Source organism: Onthophagus taurus, chromosome 8 (assembly GCF_036711975.1).
Source record: "Onthophagus taurus isolate NC chromosome 8, IU_Otau_3.0, whole genome shotgun sequence".
NCBI classification, from domain to species: domain Eukaryota; kingdom Metazoa; phylum Arthropoda; class Insecta; order Coleoptera; family Scarabaeidae; genus Onthophagus; species Onthophagus taurus.
Window position 1 is genome coordinate 3,873,437 of NC_091973.1, and position 20,473 is coordinate 3,893,909.

Here is a 20,473-nt window from a genome sequence, read left to right on the forward strand (position 1 = left end):
TGAGAAAAATAAAAGGAGGTGAAGAAGTAATTTCTTTTTATTATTTTATTGAAAGTGATGCGAAGCAAGAAGTGTGACTCAGCCGATGATGAGTCACGCGACTCGTAAAAGAAGTTTTTTTTATAAATTATTGAATTTTAATGTAAGTGCCGCGCACGAAATGGTGTGTAGATGCGCGCGCATCTAATTCCAATACCCGAAAGTACCCGGAATTACCCGAACGCCGTCATCGCCATCTCTACATTACAACATTTACAACCAATGTTCAAAATTGAACCAGAATAGAAATCTACTTGCGGATTTGAACAGCAATAACCAAATCGAAAATCGATTTTGCAGCTTGGTTTTTCTTTATTAAAACTGAAGTTGTTACTGATGAAACGCGCGAACGTCGCGAATAGAGGAGGTAAACCCTATCGTTGAAGACAGAGGGGTTTGCGCAGCTTCGAAGCGTTCTCGGCGCATTGTCCGATATTCTCTCAACTCTGTATTGTGGAAACATGGCGAAGTTGGTGCGTGTTGTTGTGACAGCCATCGAGTCCAACGAGTAGATCGCACTCGACTATGTTCGATAATGGATAGGCACACGACGGATTACAACAACGACGCTGTGTGACGTGCCCTGTGACTGTGATCACCGTTCTTGTGGCCCCTTTTTTTCTTTTTGAAAAAACTTGGAGGGACGAAAATGTCGACGGATAAGATTAAAGTTGCGGTACGAGTCCGTCCTTTCAGCAGGAGAGGTAAGACACAAAAAAAATCTTTGTACCTCTTAAAATAAATACCCACAATGCTATTGTCAATAAAAAGTTTTATGTTTTAATTAAACATCGTGAATAAAACAAATGAGTCGGGAACATATGACGATCGCCAATATTAGAAATATATAGTTCATTTTATCGACGTTATCAAATACATCTGTCAAAGTCGATACATAGTATTTTCACCTTGACTCTAACATTTACTGTTTTAATTAGACAAATTGAACATGAAGGCGCGGCGACACCGTGTTCATATTAGTATATGTTTGATTAGCTAATAACGCACCACCTCTTAAATTGCCCCCTCTTTGCGTTTTAACACGCACAATGATCTCAAGGGACAATAACAAACAATATGTTCTAGCACAACTAAGTCAACATCCATGACAAATATTTAACCCCTTCAAATCCGTTTTAATCATTACTAGAATTTGACTAATTGATTATCTTTTCGCTTATCTCATAAACGTGATTTAAGTTTATTATTTTTTGGCGGGCTATACTTCATAATTATGTTGTAGAACTGGAGCTTGGAACGGAATGCATCGTGGAAATGGAAAAGCAGCAAACTATTTTGCAACATCCCTCGTCACTGGATAAAATGGAAAGGTAAAATTCATTTATTCTGAAATCACGGTTATATTTTGAAATGATTTAAAAGACCTTGAGTAACAATTGGAAAAAGAATTTTTTTATAATCAGACTTTTTTTAATTTTATAACTATAAATTACTTTATTATTACTTAACGTTTAAGTAATAAATTTTAATAATTACTCAATCAATTTCAACTTTTTAGATTATCAAATTTGATAAAATTTTTATATATTCATTTATATCATTGAAGTTATTTTAATAACTTTTTTACATTTTTTATCACACTTGATAATAATTACCGGAAATAACTTTGATAATAACTTTAAAAAAAGAAATTTTATAATACAGTGTTTGATTTTAGCTGTCACAGCAGATGTCTTGGTTATTGTTGGAGATGCGACAAAATGTTGTAGAAGAATAATTAATACTTTATTATCGGATATATTCTTGAAAATTGATACAGCGAATACATTTAAAATTTTTAATGCAACATGTCCAATTTTATTAAAAAATTAAGTTAAAACTATAAAAAAATCTGGTTACAACAATATTATTTGGAGTAGAAAACTACACATTCATCTAATTTTCACATTTTCTCGATATTTATGCATCTGAGAGGAAAAGTGAAAGAGAGCAATATTGTTAAGAATGAAATTTGCTACAACTTTTGTTCTAAAAGTTTTTTTATAACATGCGCCGTTTCCCGAGCGTTACCATTAACAACTTGAAAAAGTAACAAATTCATCCAATTTTCATATTTTTGTATTTTTCTCGATATTGACGCATCTGAGAGCAAAAGTGAAAGAGAGCAATATTGTTTAGAATGAAATTTGCTACAACTTTTGTTCTAAAAGTTTTTTTATAACATGCGCCGTTTCCCGAGCGTTACCATTAACAACTTGAAAAAGTAACAAATTCATCCAATTTTCATATTTTTGTATTTTTCTCGATATTGACGCATCTGAGAGCAAAAGTGAAAGAGAGCAATATTGTTAAGAATGAAATTTGCTACAACTTTTGTTCTAAAAATTTTTTTATAACATGCTTCGATTCCTGAGTATTGTTCATGACATAAGAAATAATCTTGGCCGACTTCGAAGACGTCGGCCGCCCCAAGTATCATGAAGAATACTTAGGGCGGCCGACATCTTCGAAGTCGGCCGAGATATTTCTGCCAAAAACTTCAAGCACGGTAAACTTGGTTTCACGCTCCGAATCCCGAGTGATACAATTAACAAGTTGTAAAAATACGAATTCAGCAAATTTGTATATTTTTCTCGATATTTATGCATCTGAGAGCAAAAGTGAAAGAGAGCATTATTGTTAAGAATTAAATTTGCTACAACTTTTGTTCTAAAAGTTTTTTTATAACATGCTCCGTTTCCCGAGCGTTACCATTAACAACTTGAAAAAATAACAAATTCATCCAATTTTCATATTTTTGTATTTTTCTCGATATTGACGCATCTGAGAGCAAAAGTGAAACAGAGCAATATTGTTAAGAATGAAATTTGCTACAACTTTTGTTCTAAAAATTTTTTTATAACATGCTCAGATTCCTGAGTATTGTTCATGACATAAGAAATAATCTTGGCCGACTTCGAAGACGTCGGCCGCCCCAAGTATCTTGAAGAATACTTAGGGCGGCCGACATCTTCGAAGTCGGCCGAGATATTTCTGCCAAAAACTTCAAGCACGGTAAACTTGGTTTCACGCTCCGAATATCGAGTGATACAATTAACAACTTGCAAAACTACGAATTCAGCAAATTTATATCTTTTTCTCGATATTTATGCATCTGAGAGCTAAAGTGAAAGAGAGCAATATTGTTAAGAATGAAATTTGCTACAACTTTTGGTCTAAAAGTTTTTTTATAACATGCTCCGTTTCCCGAGCGTTACCATTAACAACTTGAAAAAGTAACAAATTCATCCAATTTTCATATTTTTGTATTTTTCTCGATTTTGACGCATCTGAGAGCAAAAGTGAAAGAGAGCAATATTGTTAAGAATGAAATTTGCTACAACTTTTGTTCTAAAAGTTTTTTTATAACATGCTCCGTTTCCCGAGCGTTACCATTAACAACTTGAAAAGGTAACAAATTCATCCAATTTTCATATTTTTGTATTTTTCTCGATATTGACGCATCTGAGAGCAAAAGTGAAAGAGAGCAATATTGTTAAGAATGAAATTTGCCACAACTTTTGTTCTAAAAGTTTTTTTATAACATGCTCCGATTCCCAAGTATTGTTCATCTCACCAAGTATTATGAGCAACTTGTAAAACTAAGAATTCGGCAAGAATTCATATTTTCGTATTTTATTTATTTAAAGTCGAGATATCTGTTGTGACAATTAAAATCAAACTCTTTATAACCAGAACAAAAGCCTTATTCAGTACATTACGAAACACCATTTAGATATTCTAAACAATGAAAGTAGGACAAAGACAAAGATGAGCAACACAATTTCAATCTTTACTTTTATTGCAGAAAAAATCCAAAAACGTTTGCATTCGATCATTGTTTTTATTCGGTCGACCCCCACAGGGAAGATTACGCATCTCAAGAGGTAGTGTTTGAATGTCTTGGTAGGGACATTTTAGACAATGCATTCCAAGGTTATAACGCTTGCATTTTTGCCTACGGCCAAACTGGTAAACAAAAAAATTAATTCCCAAATCGAAAACGTAACGTTTTTAATTATCTTAGGTTCTGGTAAATCGTACACGATGATGGGTTCGCAGGATAAAAACGGGATTATCCCGCGATTATGCGATTCCCTATTTGAGTTGATCTCACAAAAACAAAATTCTGAATTGACGTATAAAGTGGAAGTGAGCTATATGGAGATATATAACGAGAAAGTTCACGATTTACTCGACCCGAAAACAAATAAACAATCACTAAAGGTGCGCGAACACAACGTATTAGGACCCTACGTTGATGGGCTCTCACAATTGGCTGTAACGTCATTCAAAGACATTGAAACTTTAATGGCCGAGGGTAATAAGTCTCGAACGGTTGCTTCGACGAACATGAACAGCGAATCGTCTCGATCTCACGCCGTTTTTACGGTCATTTTAACGCAAACTTTAACCGACGTCAAAACTGGCGTTTCCGGCGAAAAACAAAGCCGACTCTCGTTAGTCGATTTAGCCGGATCGGAAAGGGCTGTGAAAACTGGCGCGGTGGGCGAACGATTAAAAGAAGGCTCAAACATAAATAAATCATTAACAACCTTGGGACTAGTTATATCCAAATTAGCCGATCAAGCTACGTCTACGAAAAATCGAGACAAATTCGTACCCTATCGCGATTCCGTGTTAACGTGGCTCTTAAAAGACAACTTGGGAGGTAACAGCAAAACCGTTATGGTCGCCACCATATCCCCCGCTGCCGATAATTACGAAGAAACATTATCTACCTTAAGATACGCAGATAGAGCTAAAAGAATCGTTAATCACGCCGTGGTTAACGAAGATCCTAATGCTCGCATTATCAGGGAATTACAAGAGGAAGTTGCTGCTTTAAAAGAAATGTTGAAACATGCTACAGTAAGTTAGTAGTGTTAAATAAGTTAATCAATAATGATTTTTTTTATTTGCCAGGGTTCTCCTGTAGAAGACATTCAAAGAGTAAATATTCATCAAAAACTAAGCGAAAGTGAAAAACTTTACAAAGAGATGTCTCAAACCTGGGAAGAAAAATTAATGAAAACAGAACGGATACAAAACGAAAGACAACAAACTCTAGAAAAAATGGGAATAAGCATTCAAGATTCGGGTATAAAGGTGGAAAAAAATAAATTTTATCTAGTTAATTTAAATGCTGATCCATCCCTAAATGAATTATTAGTTTATTATTTAAAAGAAAGAACCGTCGTTGGAGCTACCGGACGTGGAGCTGAAGGTGAACCGGACATCCAACTTTCTGGGTTAGGAATTCAACCGGAACATTGTTTAATTACCATAGAAGATGGATTAGTTTTTATGGAACCGTTTTCCAACGCTCGATCGTACATAAATGGTTCCCAAATTGTTAAAAAAACGCAATTAAGACACGGCGATCGAATCGTTTGGGGTAATCACCATTTCTTTAGGGTGAATTGTCCCAAATCGATTGTTTCAACATCGGAGCCGCAAACTCCAGCCCAAAATATCGATTATAATTTTGCGCGCGACGAATTAATGTTAAACGAATTAAGTAATGATCCGATTCAAGCGGCGATTTCGCGGTTGGAAAAACAACACGAAGAAGATAAACAAGTTGCGTTGGAGAAACAGCGCCAAGAATACGAACGACAATTTCAACAGTTAAGAAACATCATGTCTCCATCAACTCCATATCCGCCGTATTCTTATGACCCCCTTCGATTCGGTAAGAATACACCATGCACACCAACGACTCAAATGCGCGTTGAAAAATGGGCGCAAGAACGAGACGAAACGTTTAGAAGAAGTATTAACGAATTGAAATCGGGAATTTTAAAAGCAAACGCTTTGGTACAAGAAGCTAATGTTCTCGCAGAAGAAATGGATTTGTACGCGAAATTTAGTGTCACTTTACAAATTCCGCCGGCTAATTTAAGCCCGAATAGAAAGAAAGGTGCGTTTGTAAGTGAACCGGCTATTTTGGTGAAACGCGAGAACTTTGCGAGCCAAATATGGAACATGGAAAAGTTGGAGAATAAATTAATCGATATGCGGGAAATGTATGATGAGCAAAAAGACAAAGATAATAGTCTTAAAGATTCCATTTTACAATCTCAAGCTTATAAATTGAACGATTTGTTTGAGTCCCAAGAAAATCATAATCTTATTGGTGTTGCTAATGTGTTCTTGGAGTGTCTTTTTGCGGACGTCGTTTTGGATTATCACACACCGATTATTAGTCAACAGGGTGAAGTTTCTGGGAGATTACAGGTAATTTATTTAGTTGCGTTAGTTATTATATATTATTTTTCCACTTTTAGGTGGAATTAAGTAGGATATCGGGAATATTACCGCAAGATCGAGATGGCGAAGCTGCATCAAACACCTCTGATCTTGCATCAAGCGAAGAAGACGATGATACATCAGAATCATCGGAAATAACAGTCCGCGTACACATTAAACAAGCATCCGGTTTGCCATTATCGTTATCAAATTTTGTTTATTGTCAGTACACGTTTTGGAACGATAGACAGTCTGAACCCATAGTGTTACCCCCTCTGGAACCGGAACCTCACTCCGGAAATGCTTTACGCGGCCATAAAGATTCAATGACGTTCAAATTTGATCACATCAAAGAATTTACTGTACCTATAACCGAAGAATTTTTAGAACATTGTACTGAAGGTGCTTTATCGATCGAAGTGTGGGGACATCGCAGTCCGGGATTTTCCAGGAGTAAACCTGGGTGGGAAGTTGAGCAACTCACCGAACAAAAATTAACGAAAGCCCGCTCGTTAGCGGATCGTTGGTCGGAATTAACAAGAAAAATTGAATTATGGGTTGAAATACAAGAATTGAACGATATTGGTGAATACGTACCGGTTGAAGTGAGCAATAAAGGCGATGTTTTAACCGGTGGGGTTTATCAATTACGTCAAGGCCAACAGCGCAGAATCCAAGTCCGCGTTAAACCGGTTCAAAATTCCGGAACACTTCCGATTATTTGTCAAACGATTTTAAAGATTGAAGTTGGTAGTATAACAGTTAGATCGCGTTTACAAAAGCCATTAGATTCGTATCAAGAGGAAGACTTGACGGTTTTGCGCGAAAAATGGAGCGACGCTTTAAAACGGCGTAAAGATTATTTAGATCAACAAATAAAAAAATTGTTGGATAAATCCGACAAATCCGAGCAAGATAAAGAAAGGGAACAAAGTCTTGTCGATCAATGGATTAGTTTAACCGAGGAACGAAACGCGGTTCTTGTTCCAACACCCGGTTCCGGAATTCCTGGTGCACCAGCCATTTGGAATCCACCCGCGGGAATGGAACCCTACGTCCCGGTTTTATTCCTCGACTTAAACGCCGACGATTTAACAACCAACCAATCAGGCGAATCCGTTTCGACAACCGGAAAAAACTCGATCCTTTCCAAGGAAATGGGCAACATGTTCTACCCACTACACATATTACAACATTTAGAAAAAGACGTATGCGCCGTCGCATCGTGGGATTCATCAATACACGATAACGTACATCTCAACAAAGTCACGGATGCCAACGATCGCGTTTATTTGATTTTAAGAATAACAATTCGTCTATCGCATCCCGCCCCTATGGAGTTAGTACTTCGAAAAAGAATCGCTTTAAATATTTATAAGCGACAAAGTATTACGGATCGGTTAAAACGGAGAATTATTCGCACGGATGTTATTACGCATACGGGTGTTACGTATGAATTAGTTTCTAACATTCCAAAAGCGAGCGAAGAACTTGAAGATCGAGAATCTTTAGCGCAATTAGTTGCTTCTGGAGAAGATACTTCTTTAGAAGATGGTGAAACATATATTGGTAAGATTATTAATACATATGGAAAAATTTCGGGGTTTTTCTTGAAATAAGATAGCTAGCGATAAATTTTAAGATCTCGGTTGCCCCAAGTATTGTTCATAACGCGGCGGCGGATGTCGATTCGGAGTGTACTACAAAAAAACTTTTGGAACAAAAGTTGTGGCAAATTCTATTCTTAGCAATATTGCTCTCTTACACTTTTGCTCTCAGATGCGTAAATATTGAGAAAAATACGAAAATTTGATGAATTTGTAGTTTTACAAGTTGTTAATGGTATCACTCCAGATTCGGAGCGTCAGCAAGTCTACTCTGATTGATATTAATGGAAAAAATAAACTCGGCCGACTTCGAAGATGTCGGCCGCCCTAAATATTGTTGATGGATATACATGATACTTGGGTTGGCCGCCATAACTATTGTTCCTTATACTTACGGCGGCCGACGTCTTCGAAGTCGGCCGAGATTATTTTTTCCATAAACTTCAAACAGGATAGACTTGGTTTCACGCTTCGAATCCCGAGTGACACCATTAACAAGTTTCTGGAAGAAATAATCTCGGCCGACTTCGAAGACGTCGGCCGCCCGAAATATTGTTTTTGACACTTGGGTTGGCCGCCATAAGTATTGTTCCTGATACTTGGGTTGGCCACCATAATACTTATGGTTGTGATACTTGGGGCGACCGACGATTATTAATACATATGGAAAAATTTCGGGGTTTTTCTTGAAATAAGATAGCTAGCGAAAAATTTTAAGATCTCGGTTGCCCCAAGTATTGTTCATAACGCGGCGGCGGATGTCGATTCGGAGTATACTACAAAAAAACATTTGGAACAAAAGTTGTGGCAAATTTTATTCTTAACAATATTACTCTCTTTCACTTTTGCTCTCAGATGCGTAAATATTGAGAAAAATACGAAAATTTGCTAAATTCGTAGTTTTACAAGTTGTTAATGTTATCACTCGAGATTTGGAGCGTCACCAAGTCTACCCTGATTGAAATTTATGGAAGAAATAAACTCGGCCGACTTCGAAGACGTCGGCCGCCCTAAATATTGTTCATGATACTTGGGTTGGCCACCATAATACTTATGGTTTGTGATAATTGGGGCGGCCGACGTCTTCGAAGTCGGCCGAGATTATTTTTTCCATAAACTTCAAACAGGATAGACTTGGTTTCATGCTTCGAATCCCGAGTGACACCATTAACAAGTTTCTGGAAGAAATAATCTCGGCCGACTTCGAAGACGTTGGCCGCCCTAAATATTGTTTATGACACTTGGATTGGCCACCATAAGTATTGTTCCTGATACTTGGGTTGGCGACCATAATACTTATGGTTTGTGATACTTGGGGCGGCCGACGTCTTCGAAGTCGGCCGAGATTATTTTTTCCATAAACTTCAAACTGGGTAGACTTGGTTTTACGCTTCGAATCCCGAGTGACACCATTAACAAGTTTCTGGAAGAAATAATCTCGGCCGACTTCGAAGACGTCGGCCGCCCTAAATATTGTTTTTGACACTTGGGTTGGCCGCCATAAGTATTGTTCCTGATACTTGGGTTGGCCGCCATAATACTTATGGTTTGTGATACTTGGTGCGGCCGACATTTTCGAAGTCGGCCGAGATATTTCTTCTATAAACTTCAAGCAGGGAAGAAAATTTTCATATTTACATATTTTTAGCTTACGTTACCAAGTCTACTCAGCTTGAAGTTTATGAAACAAAGAGTTCAAAGACATATCTTAAATGTATTTTTTATTAATATTTAAATTAAAATTGTTTTAATAGAAAAATATACAAGAGGAGTGAGTGCAGTTGAAAGCATCTTATCACTGGATAGGTTGCGACAGAGTGTAGCAGTGAAGGAACTTCAACAAGCTAAAGGACAACCGCTGATGAGGAAAACGGCAAGCGTACCAAACTTTTCTCACGTAAGCGTTTTATTTATATTTAAAAAAAAATAGTGGCATTATCATCCATACTATGATGTCATTGTTTCTCTCTGTCGTTATTGCATCCCAGGCGTTGGAGAACAAGAACGGGGTAAAAATGCTTTCTATGTCTCTCTAACTCCAAGCTCGATTTCTCTGTTTTTTTAATATAAAAAAAGATTTGAAAAAACTTTGATAACCCTTTCATAACGGGTATTGAAAATAACACGGTGTTGTGTTTTTTTTGTGTTGTGCAGTTCATGCGGATGGACATGAGCACGGAATCACTAAACATATCACGATCGGAGAGCGTCAATGAATTGAATAGCGACATTTTGGGCAACACGACACCGTTACGACCACGCACAGGTGGCGCTTTAGGTACGTACCAAAATATCGGCGGCGGTCGATTTTTTTTTTAGTTAAAAAGAATTTCCACTTAGAATAGACAATGAGCGTTTTTTTAGAATAGGGGATCTGAATAACTACGATTCACTACGAACACAGTTTGAAGGATAGTCAGCTTTCGATTATTATATTTACATCACGACGTCTTCCTCTACATCTTATTACATGTTTATCACTTGTCTTGTAATTGTGTTTTATTTATTTGTTTTATTTGATCTCGTACATTGACGACTCATCCTAGCTTTACTAATTTGTTATTCTAAATTTTTCTGCAAACCACAAGGCTCCATTCTTTCAGGTAAAATGGAGGCTTGCAATTACTAAGATTGCGACTTATACGTATGTATCGTTATAGTACTTAAACAAATTTATGGTACTATAATGCGCATATGTATATATCTATATATATATATATATATGACTGAATTGAATAGGTGGAAACCGCTGTTTTTTTATTTTTGAAATCGGTTTATGTGTAAAAATCAAATGTGGTGTGTATTGACACAATTTTAGGGTGGTTTTTTATACCTGAAATTGTGCCTTTCTGCTTGGTTTATATTTGATATTTATTGCACATTTCGTGCCTGATACAAATTATTTGCAATATCAGATATATTTCTAAGCTAAACGAAATGGTCTGGTCGCTTCTCGCCGCAGTCACCAAGTCATTTCACGAGTTATTGTTAGTTTCGTTCGTGTAGAAATGGCATGAGACATTTTTGAATGCTCCTCACCCCACCCCCTTTCGTACCACAATTTTTATTATATTTTATAGCTTTCCCCACTTATTTTTTTTGCGATGAAGTCACAGAGACTTTTAGAAGTAACATAGCACCAAATAGTTATTTAGAACTTGTAATGTGGTTGATTTTTTGAATAGAAATTGCATTGTGGCCTGTTTTTAAAAGAAATTATTTATTGTAATGCATTTAAATGAAAGTGTGGATACAACCATAACCAAATAATCTGCATGAGATGAAGGTACACGGATGGTATATGAAGAAATTGAAATTTAATCTTAAATTTATTATTGATATTTCTTCAAATACTGTTTGAATGTACAAGGTCTCTTTGACTTCACGTTGAATTGAAAGTGTCACGTTCCACTCCCATCGCTCTACGTATTACGAGAGTTCGAGATATGTTTTCTACCTGCGATGAAAAAAGTTAAATAAAAAAGAACACAATGTGTGGTACCTGTTTGTATATATTTGCCATTTTCCGGTGCTTCACTGCCGCTCGTCTAAAATAATTTTAATATTTCAGCCCGGCCGACGTTCCTAAATCTGAATTTGAATCTGAACTCGCTGCGTATACAGCAGCCTACAGGAACAACAAAACGTATGTTTCCGCATGAGATTTTTCGTGTATTTTTCCGTTTATTATTATTTTATAGTATAGCTCTTTTTACCGGGAAGAACCAGAGATATTATTTTTTTGTTTTATTTATTATTCTATTTTATTTGTTATTTATATTATTTTAATTTGTAGTATTTTCCGGGATGGTATCCCCAGCTAATCAAAAAATTGGTTTGCGGATGACCACGCTTCATGAAGAGCAAGTCCCATTACCAAGAAAACATTCTTTGGATCTCATCGCAGACGAAAGCTCCGAGACTGAAGATAACGAAAGTCAGGAATTTACAAGTTATCAGCGTTCGGTAAATAAAAAATTATAATTATTGATAATAATTAATCATTATTGGATGAATTAGCATCGTAGTGCAAAATCAACACAAGAAGGACGTCGCTCGATGACAACTTCGCGCACTTTAGACTCGTTGGTAGAGTTGGCACCGAAAATAACAGGTACCCCAAGCACAAGTTCCAGTGGTTATGGTTCCCAAACTGTCTCATCTAGCAATTTGACCCTTGATGATTCGATGTCTTTGAAGAGTGTGAGCGTTGATAACACCCCGGATTTTGAAATGCGCCACGCCGCCGTCAACTTGGAGTCCGTTACGGAAGTCTCCGATCGAATTCCCTCGGATCCCGATTTATTTGAAAGCTCCATTAATGAGGAACCGTCGTCGGATGGCTCTTTCCAAGCGATGAATGGGAATTATAACAACATTACGGAGGAGACTAATGCGCAAGTTGGTGGAGGGGTTGTTAAAGTGAATTTGTCACCTGGAAGGGTAGTCCGGAGGGTGAAGAAAAACGGCAAAGGTCTAGGTACTAATCAACAGAGGGCGTCTTTTCCCCAGATCCGTCCGCAATTAACTGATCAAGAAAGTGTGTTAAGTGAAGACAGTTTTCACAGCTCAAACGATAAAATAGAAGGTAAATAAAAAAAAAATATTAAAAAAAAAATTAATTTTAACCATAAAAATAGATGTTGGTGATAATAATTTTGGTTCCCGTCCCGATCTCACAAAACTAGCCGATGTACCAGTTCCCGAGTGGGTGGTAGTCGGCGAAAGTATCCTAATTCGTCCTTACAACTCGTCCGGAGTCGTTGCATACATTGGAGAAACGGAATTCGCTAATGGCACGTGGGTCGGCGTCGAATTAGACGCCCCGAAAGGAAAAAATGATGGCACCGTGCAAGGTGTTAAGTATTTCACGTGCAAACCAAAACATGGCATGTTTGTTCGAGCCGATAAATTGATCCTCGATCGCAGAGGTCGAGCCATGAGGATGTATAAATCTGAAAGTATTAATAACGGAAAACAAAACAGTAAAGGTAAGATTAATTAACAAGATTATTTAATTATCGTCTTTAATTAATATTATATTAATTGATTAAAGGTGAAACGTTACCAAGATCAAAATCTAGAAGTGACGGCCTCCACACAAAGTTGAAATAAATATAATTAATTAAAAAATCCACGATATCCGCCCCTCTAAAGAAATCATGCACACTCACATAAACACCACCCCTCCTTAACGTATGTAGTATACGCCGTCCATCAAAGAGTCCATTGTCAAAAAAAGAAAAATGTCCAAGCGTACGAGGTCTGTATTCCGTTTGCTCTCCGCTTTATTCGCTGCTAAAGCTTGGAAGAGATAAAACCTTAAAGATGGTTTTGTCTCGAAACATCGATGTGCTTAGGATAGGAAGCTTTTTGTAAATAAACGTGAGGACGACGTGCACGCGCCAATTTCATCGCCTCCATCATCCCCCTCGTCCCAAAAAATCCCTTCCCTTATAATAATAAAATTTTAAAAAATACCTAGAAGAGTCGTTTACGGTTCCGTTCATTTACTTCGTTTTTACTGTAAGACTTAACGCATGCAATTTTACCTCTAGTCTGACGTTTCGTTGTTTGCTCAGTAACTTTTAGAATTTTTTCGTTTTTTGTCGTATTTTACGGCTTTCGTCGCCGCGAGTGGTAGTGAGATAGATGTATCTTAACAAAAATGGAAAAAAAATCTTGTTTCAGTGGATTTCTCTCAGCGTTTTTAGTAGCCTCGTAATTCACATTGACGTGTATGTAAATCTATTTATGATACAAAGCATATACATATAAATATATATATATATATATAAATAAAAAATGAATAAATATAAATATTAATCGTATTGTAATTGATAAACGATGCAACATATTGATCAAGTGTTCGCAAAGGGTCGTTTTTATAATTTTTTTTTGTATTTTTTGTTACCAATTCGATCACTCTCCACACACGCTTGAGACTACTGAATAAAAAAAAAATCTTTCTTAGCAATAATCGAAAAACAAGGAATAATATCAGATATATCAAATTGATCGATACGTGTATATAAGTGAATTTAACGATTGGCAATTTTTCTGTATATGTACTTACTATTTTGCTCTGAATGTTGCCGTTTTAGTATTCTTTTTATTTTACTCACGATTAAAAAAAAAATAAAATTAAGGTAAATTTCGCTTTTACCATTAAAAAAAGGGTGCTTATATTTATGTAGCGTTTAATGTAAATCTTTAATGTAAATATATTTTATATTTTACACTTTACATTTATACTTATTTTACGTAACTTATTACTATTTCGCAACTTAATAAACTCGTTGTTGTATACCAGTTGTACTATTCATAGTCAATTTGTATATGTTGTTGTTTATTTTCTAATTATTTTTTAAAACGATTATTAATTAAATTATGTGACAAACTAGCGTAAAAAAAGTTCTGTCGTATTTTGTAGCAGTGGTACTATGAGCAATTAAATGAAAAAGGCAGTTAAATATTTTAAAAATATTTGTTTTATTTTATCCTTAACAGTCTTATCCCTCAAAATAAATCAACATTTTTTTCAAACATAATTTATTCATTACAAAAGTGAATCAACAAAAAAATAAACTTTTAATAACATTAATACTTATTGAGCAACTTTATCATAAACTTTATGGTTCAAAACTTCTTGAATGACTTCTATCAGCGTCGGTAGTTAACGAAACGGAGCAAATCAAAACGTTTAATTGTTCCGTTGATGGACAAGCGATTAAGAGTTGATCATCAGTCGTATATTTAGCGGTTGTAATGATCTGTTCGACTTGAAGAAAACAATTCAAAACGTTATTTTTAATCGGCTTGAATAAAATAAATTCGGTTTCTCTATTAGCCAAATACAACCGCATAGCTTTTTGAATGTCGGGTATTTTCGTTTTTAATAAACGCGAAGTCCCGGAAATAATTTCGGATAAATTCTTTGGACGCCCAAACTCCTGCTCTCTCAGTGATGCTTGAGAATTAGTCTGGGCGTTGATTATTGAAAGGACGTGTTCGGCGCGTTTAATCCACACCAATAAGTCGCCTATTAAAAGTTCGGTTGCGTTGGAAATGAAGACTTCGCAAGCCAATTTTAATTGTTTATCGATTTCTTTACGAGAATCGACCAAATATTCTTTTACTTTCGGCGTACCTTCCAAAAGAAACTCTAATAACGCATTGTTGCTACTCAAAGCAAATAATTTATCCCGTTTTTGTATCAAACCGACAGCCGCCGTTTTTACGCCGCTAAAATCTAAGCTCATTTCTTTCGATGTAAAATCAACTTGGAATGGTGCGATTTGTTCGCGAATGATTAATAAATGCTTTATGTGAAATAATTTGCCATCCATTACAGTCTACAAAAAAAAAATTAATTAAAATTTATTTAAAAATATTTTAATTTTACTTTTCTTGCTGATATCTTATCGGCTGCGCTCTCAACGGTTTTTGTACAAATTAATAAAGCTTCTTGAGCTAAACCTTGAAAAATTTCTTTGTCTAAACAGAAATATAGTCTTGATAAACAAACTAAGGTTCGTTTTACGGTTGGGTACCACATTCCGTGAAGATCAGCGGGGGAATCTATTAATAAATTAAGTTAATTAAAAAAAAAATTAATTTTTTAAACCTACTCCCAGTGTACGATCGAAATTGTCCCGTATAATTCCCAGTAACATTGGCGCGATCACATAAATCAACAGAAACAGTAGACATTCTCGATTCAGTTCGTCTTTCGGCAATTTCGTCGGTGATGTCTTCCATTTCTTTTAATTTCTCGGGATAGGCTAGATCTCCGGGTGAAGGTTCGTATTTTATTAAATCATGTTGAAAGAAAATATTTGTACGAAACACCAAACGTTCTTCAACATCATGTACTAATTGCATTATTATTTCAACTAATTGATCCATCGAATCTTAAATAATCACAAAAATAAAATTAATTAATCTGAAACAAAAATATACTCACTGTTGCTTTGAATTTGGTCATTAACCATCTGTTTCAAGATTGTACATAACTCGGTGAGCACTTCTAAATGATGGACATTAATTAAACAAGGACGGAGAACATCATATAAATTTTGGCACAACATTACAAGATATTCGCTAAAAATTATTAATAATTATTATTATTAAAAAGTTACATAAAGTTATATTTACTCTAATTGAGTTGAAGATCCTTTAAAAAAGTATCGAAAACATGTTGCTTCATCTTGACAGATTTTTATGATGAATAAAACCGCGGATCGGAATAAAATGCTGTGATCATTTTTGTGTTTTTCTTTCAAATCTAACAACGCTACCGATACTGCACCCGACATTATTGCAGAACGTTGAGCAAAATACGATTTTTGACAATCCCAAAGAGTTCTATTGTACCTGTAATTTATTAATTACAATTAAATTGTACTTTTTTAATAACTTTTTCAGGTTCCACTATTTCTAAAGGTTTGAAATTTTGGTAACATGGGTTTTTTATTCAGAACTTTCGATCTAAAATATTTTCACGATGATCGCCACTTCCGGTCAACCGGAAGTAGACCATAACTTCGTTATTTTAAATGGAATGCTATAGTTTTTATTGCACCTTTTAATTGTACGTAAAAAAATATGTTGACTTTGATAAAAGTTATTGGTACCTAGCGATTTTCGTTTTCGAGTTATTTTGGTTTTAAGATTTTTTTGGCAAATTTCACCATGCTGTTTAAAACCCCATATCTCAGCCAACGTTCATTCAAAAGAGCGTTAAGTTGGCACGATTACTCTGTTGTATCAGAGTATCTTATACAGGTAATCAAAAATTGAATTACTGTTTCTCTGTATTCAATGGCGAGGAAGTAGAAAATTTTAAATGGAACGCCTAATATTTTTTCTTATACCTATTTATTGTAGTTTCCCTCATATTGGGAAATTTATCAAAACATGCACGGAATCAGTTACAACTGTACAAATAGTGGAACCTGAAAATGCTTACATTTTATTATTTTCTGAGTTTTCTTCAATATATTTAGTGATTTTTGAAAGTTTTCCGGCAGCATTTTCAAATTTCCCATAATAAAATGCAAACGCGGAGTCTAAACTAACATCGACATCCGTACTAACATTCAACAAATTTTTATTTTCGTTTCCGTGGAGTTGGCTAGCTTCGGAAACGAGTTGATCAAAAACTTTCAACACATTTTGTAAAGCGACAACCAATAAATTTTCGTATTTCAATTTGAAATTGTAGGTTTCTTTAAATTTCGACTAAAAATTAATTAATGAAAACATACAGGGCGTTTCTAAATTCATGCGAAATATTTCAAGGAGTAGAACTTTTAATATATATAACTTTTTCTTCAAAACTCCTTCCTTACCGAGTTACAGCACTCTAATTAGGGGAAAAAATTGTTTTTGTTTAATAAATCCATTATGGAGGAATTAAGAAGAATGAAATTTGGCAGATAACTTGCTAATAAAATGACACTTAAAATGATACCAGAAAATGTTATTACAAAGGGGTGAAAAAATCAACCCCTATAATATTTTGCATCAGAACTTTTTAATGCGTTTACATTTTTCTATTTAAAAACTTGATTGAAATAGAGGGATTTAGTACGCAACTTTTTTGTCTCTTAACTTTTTCTCCTAAAATTGTTAGTTTGATCACAAAAAAAATAAATAATACACAGGCTCAAGTGAATTAATTCAGAGATTGGTTATTATTAGTCAAAGAAATGAAGTTAACTAACAATTTGTTAGTTGTAAAATGTCAAGAGATAAGAAAGTTGCAGATTTAAAGTTCTATAACTTGGATGAGAAGGGGTTTTGAACAAAAAGTTATATGAGACAATTAATTTTTCATGGTTGTGAATAAAAATTCTTACATAATTCTCTAAATATCTTAAAGCATTATCAATCTGTTCTAAAACATGTATAAATTCAACACTATTCACATTATTAGCTAACATTTCGACGCCATTACTTAATCCAGGGTATGCTATAAAATATTTCAGCTTTTCTTCAACATCAATGGATTTTTGTTTTAACTCTGCTTGGCAAGTCATTAATTCTTCACTTAAAACATGCAAAGATTCTGTTTTTGCAACAACACGTTCGTGACGCAACCCCAAATCATTTAAACTTTCCAAAACATTTTCAGTTTTTTGTAACAATTCGTTACATTGTTTCGCCTGAATGTTTAACCCACTAAAATAAACGAGTAAGTCGCGTTGACTTTCATCTTGCATTTCATTTTCAATGTCGACCATCCATGAAATAAAATCATTGTTGGTTTCTATGTTCTTTTTGCCAGTTGGGGTAATCTATACATAAATATAAATAAGGATTAAGATATTGATTAAGTTTTATGAAAAAGCTTACATCTTCAGTTGGTTGTTGATAATATAATTGTTTAACTACATCTTCCATTTGATATAAAATATCCCATTGGGAATCTGTTAATGGGGCTAAAGGATTTTCAGCATCTTGCCACTTGGCGATATTTTTTTGTATTATTTGTTCGAGTGAAACGTCGGCATTTTCGTTTAGTTCCATGTTAAAATCAGCTTTGTTTATGTGATATTACTGATATTATCTATACACACATCTATATCATTCTATATTAAGAATATAGATGGCGCGAATTACATGGAAATCAACGTTGCCAACCTATGCCGACCAAATGTCGGTAAATACAAATGTCGGTTTAAATACAAAGTCAGAAAATGTTTGGTAGAAGTTAATAAATGAATTTATATACATATACAGGTCATCTTCCGCATCAGAACATTAAAATTTGAAAAATTTGTTTATTTTTTAAGATATTAAGGTAACGTTTGGGAATCGGAGTATGTTATAAAAAAACTTTTATAACAAAAATTGTTGGAAATTTTATTGTTAACAATATTGCTTTCTTGCACTTTTGCTCTTAGATACGTCAATATCGAGATAGATATGAAAATTTTATGAATTTGTTCCTCTTTCAAGTAATTAAAGGTTACACTTGAGAATCGGGGCTTGCTACAAAAAAACTTTTACAACAAAAATTGTTGCAAATTTTATTGTTAACAATATTGCTTTCTTGCACTTTTTCTCTTAGATACGTCAATATCGAGATAGATATGAAAATTTTATGAATTTGTTGATCTTTCAAGTTATTAAAGGTAACAGTTGAGAATCGGAACTTGCTATAAGAAAACTTTTACAACAAAAATTGTTGCAAATTTTATTGTTAACAATATTGCTTTCTTGCACTTTTGCTATTAGATACGTCAATATCGAGATAGATACAAAAATATGAAAATTGTATGAATTTGTAGCTCTTTCAAGTTATTAAAGGTAACACTTGAGAATCGGAGCTTGCTATAAGAAATCTTTTATGACAAAAATTGTTGCAAATTTTATTGTTAACAATATTGCTTTCTTGCACTTTTGCTCTTAGATACGTCAATATCGAGATAGATATGAAAATTTTATGAATTTGTTGATCTTTCAAGTTATTAAAGGTAACAGTTGAGAATCGGAACTTGCTATAAGAAAACTTTTACAACAAAAATTGTTGCAAATTTTATTGTTAACAATATTGCTTTCTTGCACTTTTGCTATTAGATGCGTCAATATCGAGATAGATACAAAAATATGAAAATTGTATGAATTTGTAGCTCTTTCAAGTTATTAAAGGTAACACTTGAGAATCGGAACTTGCTATAAGAAAACTTTTATAACAAAAATTGTTGCAAATTTTATTGTTAACAATATTGCTCTCTTGCACTTTTGCTCTTAGATACGTCAATATCGAGATAGATATGAAAATTTTATGAATTTGTTGATCTTTCAAGTTATTAAAGGTAACAGTTGAGAATCGGAACTTGCTATAAGAAAACTTTTACAACAAAAATTGTTGCAAATTTTATTGTTAACAATATTGCTTTGTTGCACTTTTGCTATTAGATGCGTCAATATCGAGATAGATACAAAAATATGAAAATTTTATGAATTTGTTCCTCTTTCAAGTAATTAAAGGTTACACTTGAGAATCGGAGCTTGCTACAAGAAAACTTTTACAACAAAAATTGTTGCAAATTTTATTGTTAACAATATTGCTTTCTTGCACTTTTGCTCTTAGATACGTCAATATCGAGATAGATATGAAAATTTTATGAATTTGTTGATCTTTCAAGTTATTAAAGGTAACAGTTGAGAATCGGAACTTGCTATAAGAAAAGTTTTACAACAAAAATTGTTGCAAATTTTATTGTTAACAATATTGCTTTCTTGCACTTTTGCTCTTAGATACGTCAATATCGAGATAGATATGAAAATTTTATGAATTTGTTGATCTTTCAAGTTATTAAAGGTAACAGTTGAGAATCGGAACTTGCTATAAGAAAACTTTTACAACAAAAATTGTTGCAAATTTTATTGTTAACAATATTGCTTTCTTGCACTTTTACTCTTAGATACGTCAATATCGAGATAGATATGAAAATTTTATGAATTTGTTGATCTTTCAAGTTATTAAAGGTAACAGTTGAGAATCGGAACTTGCTATAAGAAAAGTTTTACAACAAAAATTGTTGCAAATTTTATTGTTAACA

At 34.3% G+C, this 20,473-nt stretch overlaps 2 protein-coding genes across 7 annotated transcripts; one reads left to right on the forward strand and one right to left on the reverse strand.

Moving 5' to 3' along the window:
* Positions 1-11: 11 nt before the first annotated feature.
* LOC111425270 (Kinesin heavy chain 73) lies at positions 12-14,382 on the forward strand. 6 transcript variants are annotated; one of them, XM_071198679.1, is made up of 15 exons: positions 12-743; positions 1,283-1,370; positions 3,848-4,011; positions 4,067-4,911; positions 4,966-6,279; positions 6,330-7,860; positions 9,653-9,795; positions 9,887-9,907; positions 10,053-10,176; positions 10,487-10,501; positions 11,470-11,544; positions 11,695-11,864; positions 11,919-12,486; positions 12,539-12,889; positions 12,955-14,382. In XM_071198679.1, the coding sequence occupies exons 1-15, from the start codon at positions 689-691 to the stop codon at positions 13,011-13,013; spliced, it is 5,523 nt and encodes a 1,840-aa protein (XP_071054780.1). In that variant the 5' UTR covers positions 12-688; the 3' UTR covers positions 13,014-14,382. The 6 variants fall into 6 exon arrangements, with proteins under 6 accessions (XP_071054780.1, XP_071054781.1, XP_071054782.1 ...); XM_071198680.1 differs by lacking the exon at positions 10,487-10,501; XM_071198681.1 differs by lacking the exon at positions 9,887-9,907.
* On the reverse strand, positions 14,367-18,493 carry LOC111425432 (conserved oligomeric Golgi complex subunit 3). Its single transcript, XM_023059435.2, has 8 exons — positions 18,258-18,493; positions 17,762-18,199; positions 16,870-17,141; positions 16,056-16,274; positions 15,865-16,001; positions 15,530-15,811; positions 15,304-15,479; positions 14,367-15,253 (listed from the first exon to the last, which is right to left on the reverse strand). The coding sequence occupies exons 1-8, from the start codon at positions 18,429-18,431 to the stop codon at positions 14,531-14,533; spliced, it is 2,421 nt and encodes an 806-aa protein (XP_022915203.2). The 5' UTR covers positions 18,432-18,493; the 3' UTR covers positions 14,367-14,530.
* Positions 18,494-20,473: the final 1,980 nt, after the last annotated feature.

Excerpts from the sequence above, each read along its gene's own strand:
- LOC111425432 (XM_023059435.2), bottom strand. The coding sequence starts at position 18,431 with ATGGAACTAAACGAAAATGCCGACGTTTCACTCGAACAAATAATACAA. Across the intron at positions 18,200-18,257 it reads ATCAACAACCAACTGAAGAT|ATTACCCCAACTGGCAAAAA; the intron begins GTAAGCTTTTTC and ends ATTTATGTATAG. Across the intron at positions 16,275-16,869 it reads AACTCAGAAAATAATAAAAT|GTACAATAGAACTCTTTGGG; the intron begins GTAAGCATTTTC and ends AATAAATTACAG.
- LOC111425270 (XM_071198679.1), top strand. The coding sequence starts at position 689 with ATGTCGACGGATAAGATTAAAGTTGCGGTACGAGTCCGTCCTTTCAGC. Across the intron at positions 744-1,282 it reads CCGTCCTTTCAGCAGGAGAG|AACTGGAGCTTGGAACGGAA; the intron begins GTAAGACACAAA and ends ATTATGTTGTAG. Across the intron at positions 11,545-11,694 it reads GCCTACAGGAACAACAAAAC|TATTTTCCGGGATGGTATCC; the intron begins GTATGTTTCCGC and ends TTTAATTTGTAG.